This window comes from Trachemys scripta, chromosome 8 (genome assembly GCF_013100865.1).
Source record: "Trachemys scripta elegans isolate TJP31775 chromosome 8, CAS_Tse_1.0, whole genome shotgun sequence".
Classification (NCBI taxonomy): Eukaryota; Metazoa; Chordata; order Testudines; family Emydidae; genus Trachemys; species Trachemys scripta.
In genome coordinates this window covers 80,019,457-80,039,895 of record NC_048305.1, presented here as the reverse complement: position 1 = coordinate 80,039,895, position 20,439 = coordinate 80,019,457, and the positions used below count along the sequence as shown (strand labels likewise).

The 20,439-nt window shown below is 43.7% G+C and overlaps 1 protein-coding gene across 1 annotated transcript; it reads right to left on the bottom strand.

The window, feature by feature from the left end:
- Positions 1-11,248: 11,248 nt before the first annotated feature.
- C8H1orf52 (chromosome 8 C1orf52 homolog) lies at positions 11,249-20,239 on the bottom strand. The gene is made up of 3 exons (XM_034779357.1): positions 19,792-20,239; positions 18,520-18,727; positions 11,249-15,980 (listed from the first exon to the last, which is right to left on the bottom strand). The coding sequence occupies exons 1-3, from the start codon at positions 20,068-20,070 to the stop codon at positions 15,904-15,906; spliced, it is 564 nt and encodes a 187-aa protein (XP_034635248.1). The 5' UTR covers positions 20,071-20,239; the 3' UTR covers positions 11,249-15,903.
- Positions 20,240-20,439: the final 200 nt, after the last annotated feature.

Below are 20,439 nucleotides of genomic sequence, written 5' to 3'. Positions count from 1 at the left end.
TGCACCACCGGACTTTTAGCGGCCTAAAATCTCCCCGATTGGCTTCAGTAGCCTCTGAGAGATCGAGTCCAATTCCGGGAGACTTCCAGCCAAACCGAGAGGGTTGCCAATCCTATTTATTGCCTGGCCACCAACTGGAAGACACAATGGAATCCTAGAAATAAGAGATGGAAATAATTTAGTAGGTCATCTTATCTATCTTTCCCCAGTCACACCTCCCTGTTTGCTAGCATTTAGTCCAATCTAGGTTTAAATGTCTCACATGGTGGGGCTCCGACCACTTCCATTTAGGAGGTTATTCCACAGCAATTGATCACCTTGTTAGGAAGTATTTCTGATACTTAACCTGAGTTTTCTTTTGCTTAATTTCATCTAATTATATCTAGTTGTACGTTCTAGCAGCACCTTAAGCATTTCCTCCACATCCTCACTGTTTACACATGTAGAGAGCTATCTTGCCCTTCCCCCGATCTTTGTTATGATTTAGTCAAGCATGTGCGTGTTCAGGGCCGAATTCTGTCCCAATTTACATTCCATGCAATGGCACTGGCTTCAGGCAGGTTGCACAGAGCGTAAGGCAGAGTAGAACATGTTATTTAGTTGCAGTCTGCCCTCTCCTGGAGTTCAAGGGTGCAGGAACAATTTGTATAGTGGGGGTGCTGAGAGCCATTGAATCAAATTGTAAATCCTGGATATAATGGAATCTACTTCAAGCCAGAGGGGGTGGCAGCATCCCTAGCATCTATGCTGGAGTTTGTATCCTTTTCTGGATTACAGGCTCCAGTGGCATGAAAATGATGTAGTGATATTGACATCAAGGTTTGCCTGACTTGCGGGTGAATACAGAAGTCAATCCCAACCCTCTTTGGCTTCACTCACAGCCACTTATATAGATCAGTTTAAATAGATTCCTAGAATGGAAACATTGACGCTCATTCTTCTCTGTAGTAGTATGAACAATGCAGCTTGAGGCATGTCTCAGATGCCGTGTTGTCTCTGTTGAAGTGACACAATGTCCTTTAATAGCAGAAAATGTCTGATGTACTTCAATAGAGTCAGGAGCCGGCTGAGGTATAACAAAACATGGTATTAATACAATAAAAGAGTCGCCAAGAGGGAACACTGATTACAGCCAATGGGCTATTATAACATTAGAGAAATAATTCACATATACCAACTTTTTATTAATAATTTATCATTTAGTCAAACAAGTCCAACCTAGCATCTATTAACTCTTAACACATTGCCCAGTTTCCATGTGACTAGCACCTGGTAAAATGCAGCTGGTGGAAAGGGGGTTAGGCTGAGGTACTTGTCATGTGGTACAGTGATCAACTACAGGGACAGGTTTTGGGTTGGAAAGACCACTCGTTCTCAATGTTACCATGCAATTTCCTGCAGACAAGTATCCTCCTATACAGTTTTAATCCAAGAGTTAATGAAAACACAGTTCCATCACAGTTAACACCAGGGCCGGCTCCAAGTTTTTTGCCGCCCCAAGCAAAAAAATTTTCTCGCGTCCCCCCAGCCCCGCCCCAACTCCGCCCTTTCCCTGCCCCATTCCAACCCCTTCCCCAAATCCCTGGCCCTGCCTCCTCCCCCGGGTGCGCCACATTTCCCCCCCCACCTCTCCCTCCCTGGTTTGCCTGGGAGGGAGGGGGGAGAAGCGGTGGCGCGCTCGGGGGAGGAGGCGGAGGTGAGCTGGTGGCGGGGAGCAGTTCCTCTACCCCCCCCCCCCAAGGTTACTTCCTGCGGCCCTCCCCATGCCCCCCACTGCCGCAACTCACCTCCGCTCAGGGCCGGCTCCCGGCTTTTTGCGCCCCAAGCAGAAAAAAAAAAAAAAGGAGTCGGAGTGCCTAGAAAGTGCCACCCCAAGCACATGCTTGGAGCGCTGGTGCCTAGAGCCGGCCCTGGTTAATGCACCTGGGCAGCTACTGTACTTTGTTTTTCACTAGCTACTATGCAATTAGGACAACTTGGTATGTTTTATGATGGAAGCATATCAACCAAGGTAGGAGAAATGGGATATATGTATAATACCTAACAGTAGAGAGACTGACAAGGAGAACCAGGCCTGCTAGATGGTAATCTGTCTGAATAGTAGTTCTCTCTGAGTTTCCAGTAAAGTTACTTGCACAATAAAACATTTATTGAATCAAATTTATATTTACCTTAAAATACTTTTCAGTTTATTTTGTCTTTGCAGGTGCGTTGTTTTGTTTTGTGAGTGTGTGGTGAGTATGGAAAGCCCACCTATAAAAATTATTTGTGCTTAAAATACGCAGTTAAAGGGTACTAAGATTTCTATACTTTCTCAAGTGGGTTCTCCTAATAAGTATGCTCTTCGGATGAGAATTGTTATTGAGAAGGGTAAACTGTTGAAGATACTCTAAATATTTTCATTGTTTAGTGGATGCAAACACTGGCTTATCCAATCTCTTTTCTAATTATCCTTTAGTGTAATCCTTTATAACTCACCCACAATAAAAAGACTCACCACATTTTAATATAGTCAAACTGGAAAGGATATAGTGGTGTCAGCAAATGTATAGTATTCTACTTTATAAAGTGATGTGTAAATTTACAGCAATATATACACATAATTATTAACTGTTTTTATTGTTTAAAAAATATTTCCCCCCTGCCTGTCGAAATCTGTTTCCTAAATTAAATGTTCTGCCAACACACACATACACAGGTATGTAAAGGGACATCACCAACTTAAAAAACAAATCACTCTTCTGATTTTTTTAAACTGTTATTGTTATCTGTAATACCCAAGATTAATGCTTTTTTTCTCTATTTTTCAATGTGTTTACTTTGTGCATTTAATAGTATTGTATGCATAGCCATTTTCACTGTGTAATTTGGCAGCTTCTCCTGTTGCTTATGTGGAAGAGAAAATTGAAAATGTTGAGTGTAAAACCAAAATTGGTGCGTGGGGAACAGGGACAGAGGAGGGTGTAGTATCTGAAACTACTTTAACTCACTTTTTGAAACTGACTAGATTTCCAGCTGACAGCATCTCTTTTATTATAAGATTGCTCACTTGCCTTGAGCAGTTGCCAGAGTATTTTATCTGGTCCTTATTTAAATTTTGAAGAATTAAAAATAACCTGAAAAAACAAAACAGACAATAACCACCATACCCTCAAAAGAAAAAAAACAGGTCAAACTGCAAGTCTGCCAACTTTAGTGTCTCTTTGGAACTTACACATCCAAATAGTACATTCTGACCATGCTATATGGTTTATCAGGTATCACAGGCTAAACTATGGGATAAGAGGCTATTACTACTTTGCAGCCTTTTTGATTTGATGCTGTTGCCTACATATGTGACAGATGGGACCCTGTTTAGGCACCTATTAGCAGGTCAAAGCCTGCAGGCCTTGAAAAGAAAAATCTTGCAACCCCACACTCACAGGCCATCTTAGGCAGCTGTAACCCACTGAACCTGTTTGGTAGCTGCCTTCTAGCTATTACAGCAGGCAGTTAAGACCCTTATGGAGAAAGTGAACACTTCTGCCATTACACACTTTGAATCTATTTCCCTATGTTCTCTATTTCCCTAAGTATTCTCACACCTTTTGTCAAACTGTCTGTAATGGGCTATCTGGATTATCACTACAAAAGTTTTTTCTCTTAATTAATTAGCCTCTTAGAGTTGGTAGGACAACTCCCACCTTTTCACGTTCTCTGTATGTGTATATCTCTCCCCTCACTATATGCTCCATTCTATGCATCCGATGAAGTGGGCTGTAGCCCACAAAAGCTTATGCTCAAATAAATGTGTTAGTCTCTAAGGTGCCACAAGTACTCCTGTTCTTCTTACTGCTGTCATTAGAAAGTTGAACAGTTAGATGGAAATTTCTAAAAATGTCAAAACTTATGTGATTATGAAACATGTTTCGTGTATGAGGTGAATCCTAGCAGCAGTTTGAAAGGAAAACTTTTGAAATCATACAAGAGATGTTTTTCTTTCAACTAAAGAACATTCAAATAGATAAACCTGTCCTGATGCAAATAATTTCCTAGAAAGATCCCCATCCATATTTCTGACCATGCATTTTTTAAGAACCTTAGAAAAGACTGCCCACTAAGAATGCATCCCAGGTCTTACACAGCACCCACTAGACTAGGCAGGTTAGTCAGCATGAATGTATTCCTACAATAAAGCTGTTATTTATGTACTAATGTATCAAGCCTCAGAGCTTTGACTCCAGGAGACCCCAATAACCTTGTCCTAGCTTTCAAGGTCCTACTCAATCAGCACCAGCTGGTATCTCTGACCTTGTCTCCTTTCAGGCTCTCCTCTAATCACCACTGTCCCGATGCAAATCTTTACGCTTCCTTCGTTTCCTCTGCACCCTCCTACCTCCACGCCTTTGGCCACACTGCCCCATGAATGCCATCTCAGAATCTGCTCACTGAGCCACCACCATCTCCTGCTTCAAATCTGTTCTGAAAAACTCACTTTTGCTGTGTCACATACAAGTGGGTAAATACACTCTCAAAAAAGATCCCACATCCCTCACCCCCACAAATAGATGGATTGGGACCACCAAGATATATTCATGCTTTACTTAATTGACCACACATTATTGTAACCTTGGTCTTATCTCCTCTCCTGAACGCCACCTCCCCCACTTTGTTTGTTATTATCCTCACTTGTGGTGTCACATCTGAGTTTAATGTGAGGTGTCTTGGAGTGGGGATTTGTGTCTTTCTTGGTTTTGTAAAGTACCTAGTAACTTTTGGGCATTAAAAAATAAATCTAACAGCAGCAGCAAGGTATTTCAGGGATCTTTAAAGTCTGTGAATACTCATTGATTCTCTGTTGCATTACTGAAGCACAATGGTGAAGCCTAGGTGAATATGAAATTAGTAAAACTGAAATGGTTCCCCCCTTCATAATACACCTCTACCCCGATATAACGCGACCCGATATAATACAAATTCAGATATAACGTGGTAAAACGCTGCGCACTCCAGTGGATCAAAGCAAGTTCAATATAACACGGTTTCACCTATAACGCGGTAAGATTTTTTGGCTCCCGAGGACAGCGTTATAGCGAGGTAGAGGTGTACAGCTGAATTCTTTTCCTAATATGGTACTCCTTTGCAAGCAAAACTCCCTGTGACTTCAATTGATATTTTGCTTGCATAACTCATTCTGGATCTGGGTTATACATACAGTATTAGCCTCTGGGCAAAGAAAGGTCTATAGTAACTAATAATATTTGTTGAAGCCTATGCCTTCACTTATGGTTATTATAGACTGTGTGCAACCCTGCCAAAATCCACCCACCCAGCCACTGAACAAAAACATAGCACATCAATGGCAAATGCATCATGATTTCGGATTGTTTCTCTGGGCATAGGCCCATGCTCAGTTTTCAAGATGGCAATAACAGGGTTCAGATGGAAGTTAAGAAGAAGGATTGTTACTCCAAGAAATACTGTTTATTTTGCTGTTGCTGTGAGACATTAACATCAGGGCCGGCTTCAGGCACCAGCTTAACAAGCAGGTGCTTGGGGCGGCCAAGGGAGAGGGGCGGCAGGTCCCTCACTCCCTCTAGGAGTGAAGGACCTGCTGCTGAACTGCCGTCGCCATCGCGGCTTTTTTTTTTTGCTTGGGGCGGCAGAAATGCTGGAGCCAGCCCTGATTAACATTGTCACTTTCAGTGCTGCAATTCCTAGCTGATTTTACCCTAGAGATAAGCAATTATAGACATAAGGGGAAATCTACTGTTTTAAATCTTTAGGGTCCCTCACACTTAAAATTCATCACTCCATTTTTGCTTTGAAGAAGTCCTTATGTTGCCAGTCAGTTCAGGCAGAGTAAAGCCACAAACTGGGACAAGACAGTACTGCTCTCTTGTAATAAGTCATTAAAGAGAAGCAAAATAGGATTCTGGTTACTATTACCCTGTTTCCCCGAAAATAAGACATCCTCCGAAAATAAGGCCTACTTACAGTTTTGCCTCTCGTTGTAATATAAGGCATCCCCCCGATAATAAGACCTCCCCGATAATAAGGCATCCACCGATAATAAGGCATTTTTCATTTCTGAAAAATAAGACATCCCCTGAAAATAAGACCTAGCACATCTTTGGGAGCAAAAATTAATATAAGACACTGTCTTATTTTCGGGGAAACAGGGTACTTGTTTACTGCTGATACTCTGACTTGGAACAACATACCAAACATGGTGAATTGACTGATCAGGAGGGGAGTGCACCGCAGCACTCTCACACTATCATGTACAATCTCCAAATTCCAGCTGCAGAGGAATTGGGGATTTTCCACACATATCTCCCCTTCAGATGTCCCACTGCAGAACATAGTTGAACTTCACTCTGCTAACGTTAATATTGTGCTAGTCCCACTAGTGGTTAGATGGTGTGTGAAGCTAGGGAAATGCTGCAAAGACGTACCCAAAGCAATAGACGAGACAAATGCAGCATTCAATTTACACAACTTCCATCTCATCCCATTCCCAGGGCAAACACCAAGGAGTCCTTTTCTAACCATCACAGTAAAGCCTCACGTTTGTTTGAAAAGCAATGTGGAAGCACAGCCAATGTGGAAGTACAGTCACAGCACTCCTCTGTTAGTAAATGAATTGTTCAGAGATGTAAGCTTCCATTCTGAAAGGGTTTTTAGCCTATTCACATGTGGTAAGCCCCTTACTAGTATAGCTATGCTGATGTAAATTATTTCATCTCTGGTATTTCTAAGATGTCTTCCATGGTTGTGTATAAATTCCATGTCAATTGTTGCTGATTAAATATTTGCATATGAAATGGGAGATTTTTGAAGGATATTCACAAATTTGACCTGAAGCAGAATTTCTCCGTGTCCATCAGCAACAAGCACCTGGTTCTGACAAATGAATCTCCCTACTCTGTCCCAAATCATGATTTTTTTCCCCCAAGCAGAAATCCACTATTTGCAACAAACGTCTATTCCTGGCGAAAGGAAGATTCACAATTAAAATGAAAAATGTTTTTTGTCAGCCTGCCAAAACTGGATTTAAATAATACATTTGGGATGGTGGGAGCTGTCCTCCGGAGGCTAAAAACTTTTAAAATTCTTCTTATTCCTTTACCAGAGGCATAACAAAGCTCCGGGCCTTTTCAGATTCAGATATTGGGGCCCTAGCCCTGATTCTGCAACACTTAAGCATAAGCTTAACTTGATGCACAAGAGGGGGCTCATTGACTTTGATGGAATTCATGGATGTGCTAACTTCATGCACATGCATTAAGTATTTGCGGGATCTAGCTCTAGGTCACTAGGATAATCATTCCCAATTTGGGGGCAGTGGGGAAAAAAGTTGCACTAAAGCTACCATATCCCTCCGTACTTAGAATCTCCCTAGTTCTCACCGCCTCCCATGCCCTGCATTAAGTATTACAGCCACCTAACCGGTGGCTCGAAAGCATCATTGGCAACTTACAAAGAGCCTGAGGACAACATCAAATTTGCTTAAAAGGGAGCCATTTCCAGCTGCCCTTCTCTTCAGCATGAAGGTGTGGCCTGCAGCGACTACAGTTCTCAGCATGCAATGCTCTCAGAACAACTAACCCACCAGTTAGGGCAGGGGAGGGCAAACTACGGCCTGCGGGCCGCATCCGGCCCGTAAAGGCTTTCAATCCGGCCAGCAGGATTGCCAGCCCCAGGGTGCAGTGGGGCTAAGACAGGCTCCCTGCCTGCCCTGGCCCCGCGCCGCTCCCAGAAGCAGCTGGCACCACGTCTCTGCGGCCCCTGGGGGATAGGGGAGCAGAGGGCTCCATGAGCTGCCCTCACCTGCAGGCACTGCCCCCCGCAGCTCCCATTATCTGGGAACAGGAAACCATGGCCAATGGGAGCTGACAGCGAGGGCAGCGCGTGGTGGAGCCGCCAGACCCACCCTCAGGAGTCACTGCCGGACATGCTGGCCACTTCCGGGAACAGTGCGGGGCCATGGCAGGCAGGGAGCCTGCCTCAGCCCCGCTGTGCGCCGCTGCCACCCCGGAGCTGCTCGAGGCAAATGGCACCAGGCCAGAGCCTGCACCACTCCTGTATCCCACACCCCAACCCCCTGCCCCGAGCCAACCCCCTGCCCTGAGCCCCCTGCCATACCCCGCACCCGTCCTGCACCCCAACCCCCTGCCGAGCTCCCTGCCGCACTTTGCACCCCTCTTGCACCCCAACTCCCTGTCCTGAGCCCCCTCCTGCACCCCAATCCCTTGCCCATAGCCCCGTCCTGCACACCACACTCACTCCCACACCCCACACTCCTTCCCGCACCCCAACCCCCTGCCCTGCATACAATTTCCCCACCCAGAGGTGGCCCTCAGGCCAAAAAGTTTTCTCACCCCTGGGTTAGAGCATCAAATGGGTGCCTGTAGTCTCTGGAATGTGCCTAACTACTAAAGAGGAGGCCAAGGCAGACTTATGTTGCTTTAGGAGCCACATTTCACTCCAGACTACACTTCAGTCACCCTTACCCAAAAGGGCACAATGATCCCATGTCCTCTTTTAAGCCTGCTTCTTTCACAACAAGACTGGTGAATGTACTTGTTTAAAAAAAAAAATCAAGAAAAATAAGCAATTTTTCAAGAAGCCCTCAGTTTGGCAGCATTTTAAAATTGATCAACAGGTAGCCAGACAGCAAGCTTCCCAATAACAATTGTTCTGGTTTATACAATTCAGATATCTGTGTGATAAAGATTGCACTAATGGGAAAGTCCTATAGAAATTAATAAAGAATGAGATTCCTGCTGTAGAATAAGATCTCCTTCTCCATTTCATTCTATAGGTTTTTAGAGTAATTTCTATGGAATATTATTGAATTAATTCCTGCTCATTCTTGTAGGACTTCCCCCAAGGAAGTAGTGGTGGTGATAGGGAAGCAAAGTAAATGGCCAGAAATATTCCCAACCCTAAATCCAACTGCTTTATTTAAGGTGCTCGAGATAATTTTATGAAACATAAGCAACACTTTCGAGCACAGAGCAACCAATGAAGAAAGTACTGTAACATCCACTACTAAAACCTCCATGGCAAACAACATAGGCCTATTCTCAGCACATCTGGTAAGGAGTTTTGGCTTGCTCCAGGGCATACTCAGCTTATGGTAACCTTTGCCCTTTAAGTAGCACTACACTTACTAATTTCTTTCTCACCCGTCTCACTACACTGAACCAGCCTGTGCAAAATTAAATCCTATTTAGTTGTTGAAGGTAAAAGCCTAAACACATGGCAGAGTTCAGTCCTAGAGCATGGCACCTCCATTTCTTCTCATTGTACTACTGCAGGCACTTTGTGTTCTGAGGAGCAGAGTTCATCTTCAGGGCCTCTGAAGAGAACACAGACAGAGTGCTGAGGAGAAAAGGGTTAAAGTTTCATAGGCCTAGTGTCAACTCTCATTGAACTGTGGCACCTAACTGCATTAAATCCTGTTCTAAATCATCCCCAATGCAGCAGCACCACAATGCCCAAAATACCTTGCATTTGCAAACTGCATTTTAAGGACGTTTGGGTGCAGTGAATTATACGTTGTACTACACAAATGCACTCAGAAATAAGGCAGCAGTCTGGCTTCTCTGCCAGACCGACATTAGGGAGGGTGCTGGAAATTTTTCTGAGGCTCTCCATAACGCAACCTGAGCACCTAGGGGCTCATTCAGGCAATTGTAAGTATAAGTGGCTCCAACTCCACTTATTTGTTTACACTAATACAATACATGTTCCAATCTCACATGGAAGTCAGTGGAGTTGCATACACCCACATCAGATCTCGATTGGGCCCCTAGAGTTAATTTAGTCAGACATGGTTTCCAAACAATTAATAAAGAAGTTTATTCTTGTTCATTCGCCATCTTTAGCTACATGTTTCTGCTGATCTGCACCCATGTACTACTGCATTGAATTGCCATAGCTGAGCAGAGGGCTGGCCGTGTGTGTTTCACTATTTCATCCAACTAGAGCATTGTTTTAGTTTTTCTTAATAAAGCAGAGGCCAGGGATCCCTTCTGTGGGATAAAACAGGGATTAGATAAACGGAACTTTTCAAGGCAAATTATGCACTTGAGTTGACATTTCTCAATGGCTTACATGGCAGAAATAAGATTTAGTGTGTTCTTGCCAAATCTAGACCAATTTTCACTACAGGATAATAAACAATTAATTTTGGGCTTTTTTTCCCTTTAACTAGAGCATGAACTGATTCAGATTCATTACACGTTTCCATTTCTTCATCATCCTAATTATGTAGTGATATGGGTTCAGTGTCTTGCCTCATTTAAATTCTCTGAAAAAGTAAATTTTGCAAGATCAATACAGTATTTCATTCCTGCTTAAAAGCACACAGGAATCTGAGTTATTTACAACCCCTATTGTTCTCTGTGCATACAGATTGCCAAGAGAACATCTGTCAGCTGAGTGCCAGCCGTACCTTTACAAAAAAGCTCAATCTTCCTAATAATCCATCAACACTTTTATACACCTCATCCTTAGCAATCACCAAAGGTAGAAGCATCTTAAAACAGCAGAACCTCTTCCGACTTTCTAAGAATTAGCACTGAAAATATAGCTTTAAAGATCACAGTTAATCAATCCCCAACAGTTATTTGTACATTTGTCCTAACTGACTGATAGTTTGAGTACAGCAGATTATTCCGGTCCTATGATTATTATTCTCCCAGAACAGAAACTTGAAGAAAGACACAGGGTGTTAATAAAGACCTACAGAGGAATTGTTACTTCTTAGTAGCCTAATATGGAAGCTTTTGGCCAACAGAGCCTACATTGACCACTCCCACCCTACACCTCTTTCTGTTTGTAAAAGCTGGCTTGTGGAGCAACTCCTCCCCTTCCCATTCAAACCAAGAGCACCATGAAAAACAGTGCAACAATAAGTGTAAAACTTGCTCATGGATCAAGGCTGTTTCTCATTCATGCATGGAGACTTTAGTCTGATCCATCCAAACCACAGAATTATCCTACAGAATTCACATAGCTAGTCTGCCACTACTGTAAATACTATAGTTTAAGGAGCTAATGGAAAACATGGGCTAAGGAGAGAGAATGGAAAATCTTTATTAAAAAACAGACTTTTCAAGAAAGCTCCCACTCTGAGGATGTGTGTGTGAGAGCAGGGGGTGGGGGCGAATCACAATGGTAAAACAATAGCTTGAGGCTCTTTATATTAAAGTGCTTTGAAATCTATTGATTAAAGGCAATAAATAAGAGTCAGATATTTATTATTATTATTTTATTAAGCATTCCTTTTAAGATTAGCAACACAGAAGATACAAAGTGATGCTGAAACTAAATTGCTAAAAGTGTCTGAACCCAGCTACCATACATAGGATATTGTACCATGCTAGCCACAGACTTCACATAACCAACGTTTATGCCTTGATCAAACAAGCCCCCTTTGAGCATAAAAACCACTGCACCAGATTCCTGATGTCGAACTATCAAACTGGCTTTTTCCAGAGATCATAGCACAAGTTTGTCAGAAGTTTAAACAGAGCTCAAAAAAATTCTTTCACCTTGTTTCTAAATTACCCAAGTAACAACTCTGCAAGGAGTTTCAAGATCCTACAAGCATTTCTTTTCCCAGCCCAAAAAGAGCAACTAGTCCCTCATATCATCTAGCCAAGTTCCTCAAAGCACCTTCTTCTATTGTGTCCTTGGGAAATTACTTAATTTAACAAAGCTGGACCCAGGCCTACTTCCCTTGTGGACAGATTCTCAGATTATCTTTTCGCTCAGGGCCTACAGTTGTGATATTTACTCAGGTAGAGAACAGTAACACTCTCCTGATAACTGCTGGATAACCCAACACAATGCCCCATATATCTCTGTATTAATTAAATTACTCCATGCCTGTTTCATAACTCATCTAAAGGCAGCTAGCTAGACTAGGAACTGACATTGGAAGGTACAGTTTTACAAAGGAGATAGGCTCAGACATCTGCGTGAAACACAGATGCCAATTTAGCACTCCTCTTGATGGAGAAAACTGCTTCCAATAAAAACTGGCTATGAGAAATATCCAGGACCCTTGTAACTGAAGATAGTCTTAGGGTGACAGAACAGAGGGGCTTCTTTCGTAGACAACTCCTTATATCATCATCTTCCCTATCCCTGTGTTAGGACTTTATTCACAGGATTCTTGCCTATTTCACAGCTCTCCCTGCCAAAATCCCATTGTAGGATCTCTTGAGGAATAGAGTATTTATTCATGCTCACCGGAACATTTCCTTTCTTCAGACAAGACAGGTCCAGCCTCCCCTTGTTATTTTTATGAGGAAGGTTATGGATATCAAAATATCTGAAGTAATCAAAAAGAAAATTGGTTCATATGCTCTGTGGCTCTTTAACAGCTGAAACATATTTCTGAGATACTGACTGACAGATGTGGCTCTACCTTCAAACTGCAAGGAGGCTAAAGTGCCAGTGTAGGATCAGGGGACCTGGCAATGCATAATAATTTTAATACCTAGCTCTTATATAGTACCTTTTATCACTGGATCTCAACTGTTTTTGCAAAGGAGGTCAGTATCATTCATCTCCATTATCCTATATCACAGATGGAGAAACTGAAGTAGAAAAAGGTGAAGTGACTTGCCCAAGATCACCCAGCAGGCCAGTGAAATGGTATAATGGGTAAAGCACTCAGCTAGCACTTGAGATTTGGGTTGTATTCTCAGCTCTGCCACTGGTTGCTCCGTAAGCTTGGGCAAGTTACTTAATCAGTCTGTGCTTCAGTTTTCCCATCTGTAAAATAGGAATAATGATATTGACCTTCATTGTAAAGCACTTTCAGATCTATTGATGAAATGTGCTATATAAGACCTAGGCATTAGTATTACAAATCAAAAGATGAAGAGATACATGCTAAATACTATTGTTACCCCTTCTGACTTGAGTCCTTAGCCAATACTGGGGAGGAGGGCAGGTTGTTTCCCTTAGAAAGAGAAATTGATAATAGAGTCAGATATTTCTTTGCTGCCATCTTGTTTATTTACAAAGAATATACAAAGTCCTATTTCTCTGAAAATGGTAGGAATCAAACAAGAGGCAATTTATTTGCTCACAGTTCCAAACCTCTTTCCAGCCAGCCACCTTCCCAAGAAGTTCTCTCTCTTAGCTTTCTCTCAGGACTATGTTACCAGTGCTTCTCTTGCTGGCTGCTTCTGACCGCAGACACACACCTCCACCAATCAATACTCAGCCTCCTACATTTTCATTCAGCTCCCAGCAACACACACCTGTTCACAGAGCTCAGTTTCTGACTGGCTGCAGCCTTGCATGTTGGTCTGTGTTTTGAGTAGTGCTTCTGTTGTTTCAGCTACCTTACTCTAAAAGTTGCTTCCTATATTCATCCAGAACGAAGGACAGCTATCATGTGCACCAGCTTCAACAAGGTTTCACCCAACCTCCAACATAGCAATATTATTAATTAACCCCCGTTCCAGGTTAGACATGGTTTCTGCCACTAACCGCCAAACAGGTTGGAAGCTGTTAGTTTCAATAAGTCTGGATATTAACCATATCATTATACTCTCAGAGTTCCAAGGCCAAACAGGAGTCACTGGTAAGTACCATCATCACATACTGATCCTTGCCCAAGTTGCTACTAGGGTAACGAAGCAAATGATATGAAGACAAAAGCCTCTTTGTCATGCCACCACTGCAGACATGCATCTACTGCCAGGGTCCCTAGCTTTAAACTACAACTATGGCTTGCGTCTGATGAATTGGGCATTCACCCACGAAAGCTTATGCTCCAATACTTCTGTTAGTCTTAAAGGTGCCTCAGGACCCTCTGTTGCTTTTTACAGATTCAGACTAACACGGCTACCCCTCTGATACTTGACAACTATGGAATTGTTTCAGCTATTTCAGGCAGCAGGCAAAGAGATCGTTACAGGATCCAAACATTAGTCAATCCCTTGGACAACTGTGAGGTTTGAACAGGTTGAATCTCTCTAATATAAAAAATAAGCTCATCTTGGCTAACCTCAGGATATTCTCTGTATTTACTGGGATCGGGTAATTAAGGCAGAATTTCCAAAACCTCCTTGTTAGATCAGCTAGCACCCAGGAGAGGGGGTCCTGAACCTTGCTAACTAGACCACAGGGCACAGAATAGCACACCCACGAAACTGACCTATTAGATTTCATGGCTGAAGAGAATCTCAGTATCACTCTTCCAATCCAGCTCTCTCTATACTTGTAACCAAAACTGAAGTTCCTCCTTGACCTGGATTTAAGGATTCTTCATAACACCACATCCTTTGAAGAATACACCCCCAACTCCAGTGATCCTGAGGATGAACAGAGAAGGTTGGGTCTAGTCTGATCATTCACAGACACCAGCTTCAAGTTTAACACATTAAAATTTCCCCCCACTTTTGTAAATGGTGCTTAATAGGCTCAAAAATAGAATGCTTAATGAGACCACCTAGTCTCATTAACTAACAGTACCCAGAGTCAGACTAGATCAGTAGTTGCATAAGTAATCTGGGTGTTGACAGAAGTACTAGGTCAGTTAAAGCCATGGCAGTCTTCGCTAAGGTGTAAGAGTATTGTGCTGTAGGAGATACCCTCTTTTTGAATTAAACATAAAGCTGAATTTCTTCCCTTATGTGATTATTAAAACAGGTGGCAATTTCACACTATGGGAGGCTGGTGACAATTAGGTATTTACATTCTAATTTCAAATGGCTGCAGCATTCCACAGTTCCTAAACTGTCATAGTGTGTGGCTATGCCCTGTGAAATCACGGTCCCACTCCTACCGTTGAACCTGAATCATTTCTGATTGCAATGGTCCTAGGCACTATTTATTCTCAGATATGCATAAAGCCCTCTGAAAAGATGTGAATCAGGAGGGCATATTGCTTGACTAGATTCTGCAATGCGAGCAATAAACAGATGGCTTGCTTGCTGCAGAACTCCTGTTTCTGGTTTTGTATAAGAGTCACCTGAGCTTCATATTGCTATTTTGTACTGAAGGAGATGCATTTGACAATAATCATGGTGTGTTGAAGTTGAGCCATGACAACTTCTGTTTTTAGCATGCATGTCAGTTTTCTTCTCCACTTTGAGAATAAAGAATACGTAAATTGACCCCATTCTGCAATATTGACAATTTTCCTCACATCATTTAACCTCATAAGCCACTGCTGCAGGCAACAACATGGTGGTATCCAGCATAGATTTCAAAGCAAACTCCACTTTTCAAGTACATTTTTGAAGGCCAGTGTCCTAAATGAAGCAGTAACTCTCAATTTATTACACATCAAACCTTGAAGAATTTGTCAAGCGTCTAACATACTGCTAAAACACACAGTATAGAATTTGTCCATTACATTGTATATTAAACAGCTAAGCTATATACATTTTCACATGTAGTTTTAATTTCAGGTCATCTACGTATTTACACTCTTTACATACATTTCAAAACAGCATTGATTAAACATGTACCACAGTACATTACTTAAACCAACATTTTAAAAAATATGTTCCTTTATAAAAGGTTTTAGCACGATGGCAGGGCAGCTGAGAAAAGCTCACATCACAAGTTTGTGGATAAAGAGAATACCACAAAGCCTTATAACCTGTACGAGCACAAATATTCATCAAATACTTTAAAAGATTGTGTTTTAAATCAATTGATTACATGGACTTAATTTTTGTTCAGTGGATACAAGTTTTATCACAATACTGATCCATGAACGCTTGTGCTTTCCAAGTGGCAAATATTCTATGGAAATAAAAAAATCTCTAAACAACATATGATATAAATTAGGTGAAAGTGTATTTGTTTCCCATTTCAGCAGATGAATCAAAGTTCACTAGGTGTCCATAGTGGGCCAAATGCAGTTCATCCTGCTTATTACTTCTTCCTCTTAGTCTCTTCTCCAGTGTCTAGTTTGCGTTTCTTAGCAGAAGCTGGTTCATCTTTTTCATCATCTTTAAATAAAAGATGGTGTCAATTAACACAAGTACAATATATGAACTCAAGCTGTAAAGTTAGATATGTGTTGTCACATACCCTAGCCTCTTGCCAAACCAATTTATTTTTCCACTTCTGAAGATCTGTTGGAACCACACACACTAGGACTGGCGGATAACATCCCCACTCTTGGAATGGACCAAAGTGGTAGTAGGAAAGATTAATTATTTTTATTATGGTAGTGACTAGGGGCCAATCATGCTAGGCATTGTACAAACAGCAGGAGATAGATCTTTGGGGCAGGGACTAACAATTTAAAGAGACAAGACAGACCAAGGATAGGAAGAGAGATATTACATATAAGCAGAGAGTGAGGGTCTGCAGATTTCATGTTTGTTGTACAATATCTTTTTAATCTTTGGGTGGGATTTTGTTTGGAGGGGAGACAACGGAAGGAGGACAGGATAGTGGTGAAGAGGGAAGGAAGAAGGGGAGCATGCAGGGCAGATGAAATGAAGAGTGGGAGGAAAATGGAGCAGGAGCAAACAGTCAATATTCAGAGTGAAACTTAGAAAGCAGTTGGAGGCCATCCTCAGATGATGATGCTCCCTTTGTCAATCAAGTTCTCAATGAGCAAGCCTAAGTACCTCACTGATATCCAAGACAATATTGAATGTTTCAAAAGAAACATTTTCTACTTTTAGCTCTATTCTTTACAGCTTGTCTTGAGTTATTCTCACACACAAACACATTTAATACGTAGTTGACAAAAAGAACATTCAATGACATATACGGCCAATTCTTCCAACCTACGGTATCAAGATGTTTAGGTGCGTGTATTATAGATGCTCTTCTAAAAAACATCTTTCATTTACAGCTCCTTTTATCCTGAAGTACTTTGCAAACATCATAAATACAAATAACCTGGCCTACCACTGAAATATAGCTACTTTTGGGGTGAAACACAGCAGTAGTTCTCATAACTAAATTTTCTTTTACAGTTTTGAATGTAAAACCTGTCTGAAATTGTTGGATCTAACCTTGCCGCTGAACCACAAATATAATTTTGTGAAGAGAGGAAGAAAATAAGGCAGCCAGATAGTATTGCTCTGGCTTAAGAGTGGTACAAGAGGAGGAGGAACAACAGGCCACCAATGGCCTTGCCCCAAAGATCTCTACAGCAGAGCCTGGTGACGTGCACCACCTTATTTGTATTTTGTATTAACATCTTTCCCTCCAGCACATGTAGCAGTATTCAGCAAATCCACCTTTTATTCACATTCATGTTAAGCTTAGTACATATGTGACTGTGGAAAGCACATTATGTCATGACTACCTGGAGAAGAAAGAACTATCAAAGAAACACAATGTAGGAACTGCACTTACTATTGGTTCATTAAAGCAGATAGTACATTTTTAATGAATTATTAATTATAGGGGTGACCTTGAACTATTAGGTGATCAATGGTTTCAAGCTTTGATTTATGAAATTTGGATGCTTTAACTTTACATGGTATCCTATGAGAATCTTGACTCTTTAAAATCAGGTATGTATTACATTATTATTTCATCCCTTTTTCCAAGTTCAATATAACAAAATCAAATGTTTGATAAAAAAGAAGCTTCAAACAGGATTTTGGAACAGCAGAATATGAGCAAGAGAACATTTAACAACCCCAACAACAAGAGAGAGAATTAATGTAACTAAGCTCCCTGGGACTGCATCCTGCAACAACCTATAAATTAGCTCTATAGCACATGGTTGCTTGGAAAATGGTTTATTTTTCATTATGATTTTCCTCCTAATAAGAGGAAATTTTATAACAGAATTTTACACATAATCATTCTTGAGCCACTAGTACAGTACTAATTTACCATATATTAGATATTGCCCATTATGGAGGAGGGGAAAGAAGGAAACCCAGGAAGACCAAACTAAAAGCAGATCACATAATACACACCCAAAATGAACCATCCCTTTTTATTTTTCAGACCCTTCTAGGATTGCCAGGAGTCCGGTTTTCGACCAGAACACCTGGTCAAAAAGGGACCCTGGAGACTCTGGTCAGAACTGCTGGCCTGGCAGCTAAAAGTCCAGTTGTTCATAGCGGCTAGCTTGTCCCTTCAGCTCCTAGGCGCAGGAGCAGACAGGGGACTTTGTGCGCTGCCCCTAGCCTGCCCTGCACCTAGGAGCCAGAGGGACATGTCACTGCTTCTGAGAGCTGACTGAGGTAAGCGCTGCCTGGAGCCCACACCCCAATCCCCTGCCCCAGCCCAGAAGTCCCCTTCTGCACCCAAAGTCCCTCCTGGAGCTTGCACCCCTGTGTAACACCCCAACCCCTGCCCCAGTCCTGAGCCCCCTCTGGCATCCCAACCCCCTGCTGCAGCTTGGTGAATATGAGCCAGTGAGCAAGGGTGGGGGAGAGCAAGCAATGGAGGGAGGGGGGGATGGAGTGAGCCCAGGGCAGGGCCTCGGGGCAGGGCAAGGGTGTTCGGTTTTCTGCAATCAGAAAGTTGGCAACCCTAAACCCTTCACCAGATTAGATAATTTCCCACCTGATTCTGAAGGCTCTTGCTCCTCTTCTGGTAAAAAGTTAACTTTGTTTGTTTGCTGTGGAGCATCATCTCCATTGTCCTCATATATGTTAGACCATTTTATTGCCATATCAAGCTCAGGAGGTGGTGGCGGCTTCTTTTCCTTAATACTGTAAATCTCAGGTGGTGGTACTGCATTACTCTTCCACACTTTGAATTCCTTAGGAGGCTGTTGAAGAGAACACAATTATTTACAATGCATTGCAACAAAGCAAAGTGGAGCAGAAAGCGAGAGCCTCACATTACGTCATCAAACCAAAGGAGATCTGATCTCTGGATTACCAAAGCCATTACCCGAGGGGCCCTGGCATAGGATGACCAGATGTCCCGATTTTGGGGTCTTTTTCTTATATAGGCTCCTACTACCCCACACCCCCATCCCGATTTTTCACACTTGCTGTCTGGTCATGCTATCCTGGTAAGGTTAAACAAGAAAGAGCCTTTCCCCTAAAACAACAAAGGGGAAAACCAGAAAACTAAACCCCATGCCCCCAGCCCAAAGAAAATAGCAAAGATTCAACAAACTCTGTGAGGAGAAGTCTGATTTAGAAACCTGTGCGGGACTATTTTTTAATCCTGCTCCTACCCCACAATACTGACTCCGACTGTTACCCTGACGTTCCTCCCAGTGCACCTGTTGGGAAGAGGGTCTGGCAATCTCACCAGGCTCTGTTCGAGAGCCTTGCTCAAGGGCAGCGATTTCTCAACCTGCATGCAGCCCAATTAGCAGACAGCACCGGCCCAGCTGGGTGCTAAAAAAAATTCAAAATGTGTTGCTCTGGTCTAAAAGGCGGTGGGGCTGGTCCAGGGGGAGACAGTGTCTGGCAGCCTACTGGAGCGCTACTGCCAGCAGGGGGCGGGAGAGTGGGTCTCTGGCCTGGGTTGTGGGGAGGGGGGGCATCCCCAGGTTTTAGGCTACCCTCCCTTCCGGGCATAGAGGAGTGTGGCGGTTTATTGGCGGGGGAAGGGCGCTGTGGTTCTCAACCTGCAGCCCAAGACGACAAATAGATTGAGAACCACTGCAGAAGAGGGTCATAGTGTATTTGAGTAGCGGGAGCCTGATACCCCGGGAGCCCCCCATGGCTCCTAGGGGCGGGAGAGACTCCGCCCCGCTGTTCGCAGGGGCTTGGGGCTCTCCCTGGGGCCGCTCGGGGACACCGCGCCCAGCAGCCCAGGGCCGGGAGGGCCGCGCGCCGAACGCCGGGCTTTACCCGAGAGCCCCCCCGGCCTCACCTCCTCGGGCGCCCGCACCACCCGGCGCTCCCAGTCGATCTGCTTGTTGAGCGGGTTATAGAGAAAGGACGGCGGCCGGGACACGTTCCGGAACAGCTCGTCGGGCCCGGGCAGCCGCGGCTTCCGGCCCGGGCTGCCCCCGGCCGCCTCCCCAGCAACCCCGGCCGCCTCTCCCCCGGCGGCGCGCGGCTCGTCGCCCTCGGAGTCCGAGCTGGAGCTGCTGCTGTCGCTGCCGTAGGCCGCGAAGTAGCCGAGCGGATCCTTCCCCTCCGCCGCCATGGCGGGGCTGGCACTGGGGACACCCAGCGGCCGCGGAAACCCGGCCTGGATCCAGACGTTCCGGGCGCGAGAGAGGCCGGGGAGCCAGGCTCCCTCACGGCGCCGCCCTTGCCCGGGGAGCTGCCCCGTCGTCCCCCTCGCACACAGGGGTCCCACTGCCCGCGAGGGGGCGGGCACCCCGGACGTGCTCTCCCCCGGCCCGGAAGCCCGGCGCAGGCCCAGTGATTGGACTGGTGGGGAGAGCTCGGCAGGAGGAAGGACGGTGACTGTTTAGAGATAAGTTGGGGGTAGGGTGACCAGATGTCCCGCTTTTATAGGGACAGTCCTGATTTTTTTTTTCTTATCTAGGTTCCTATTAACCCCCACCCC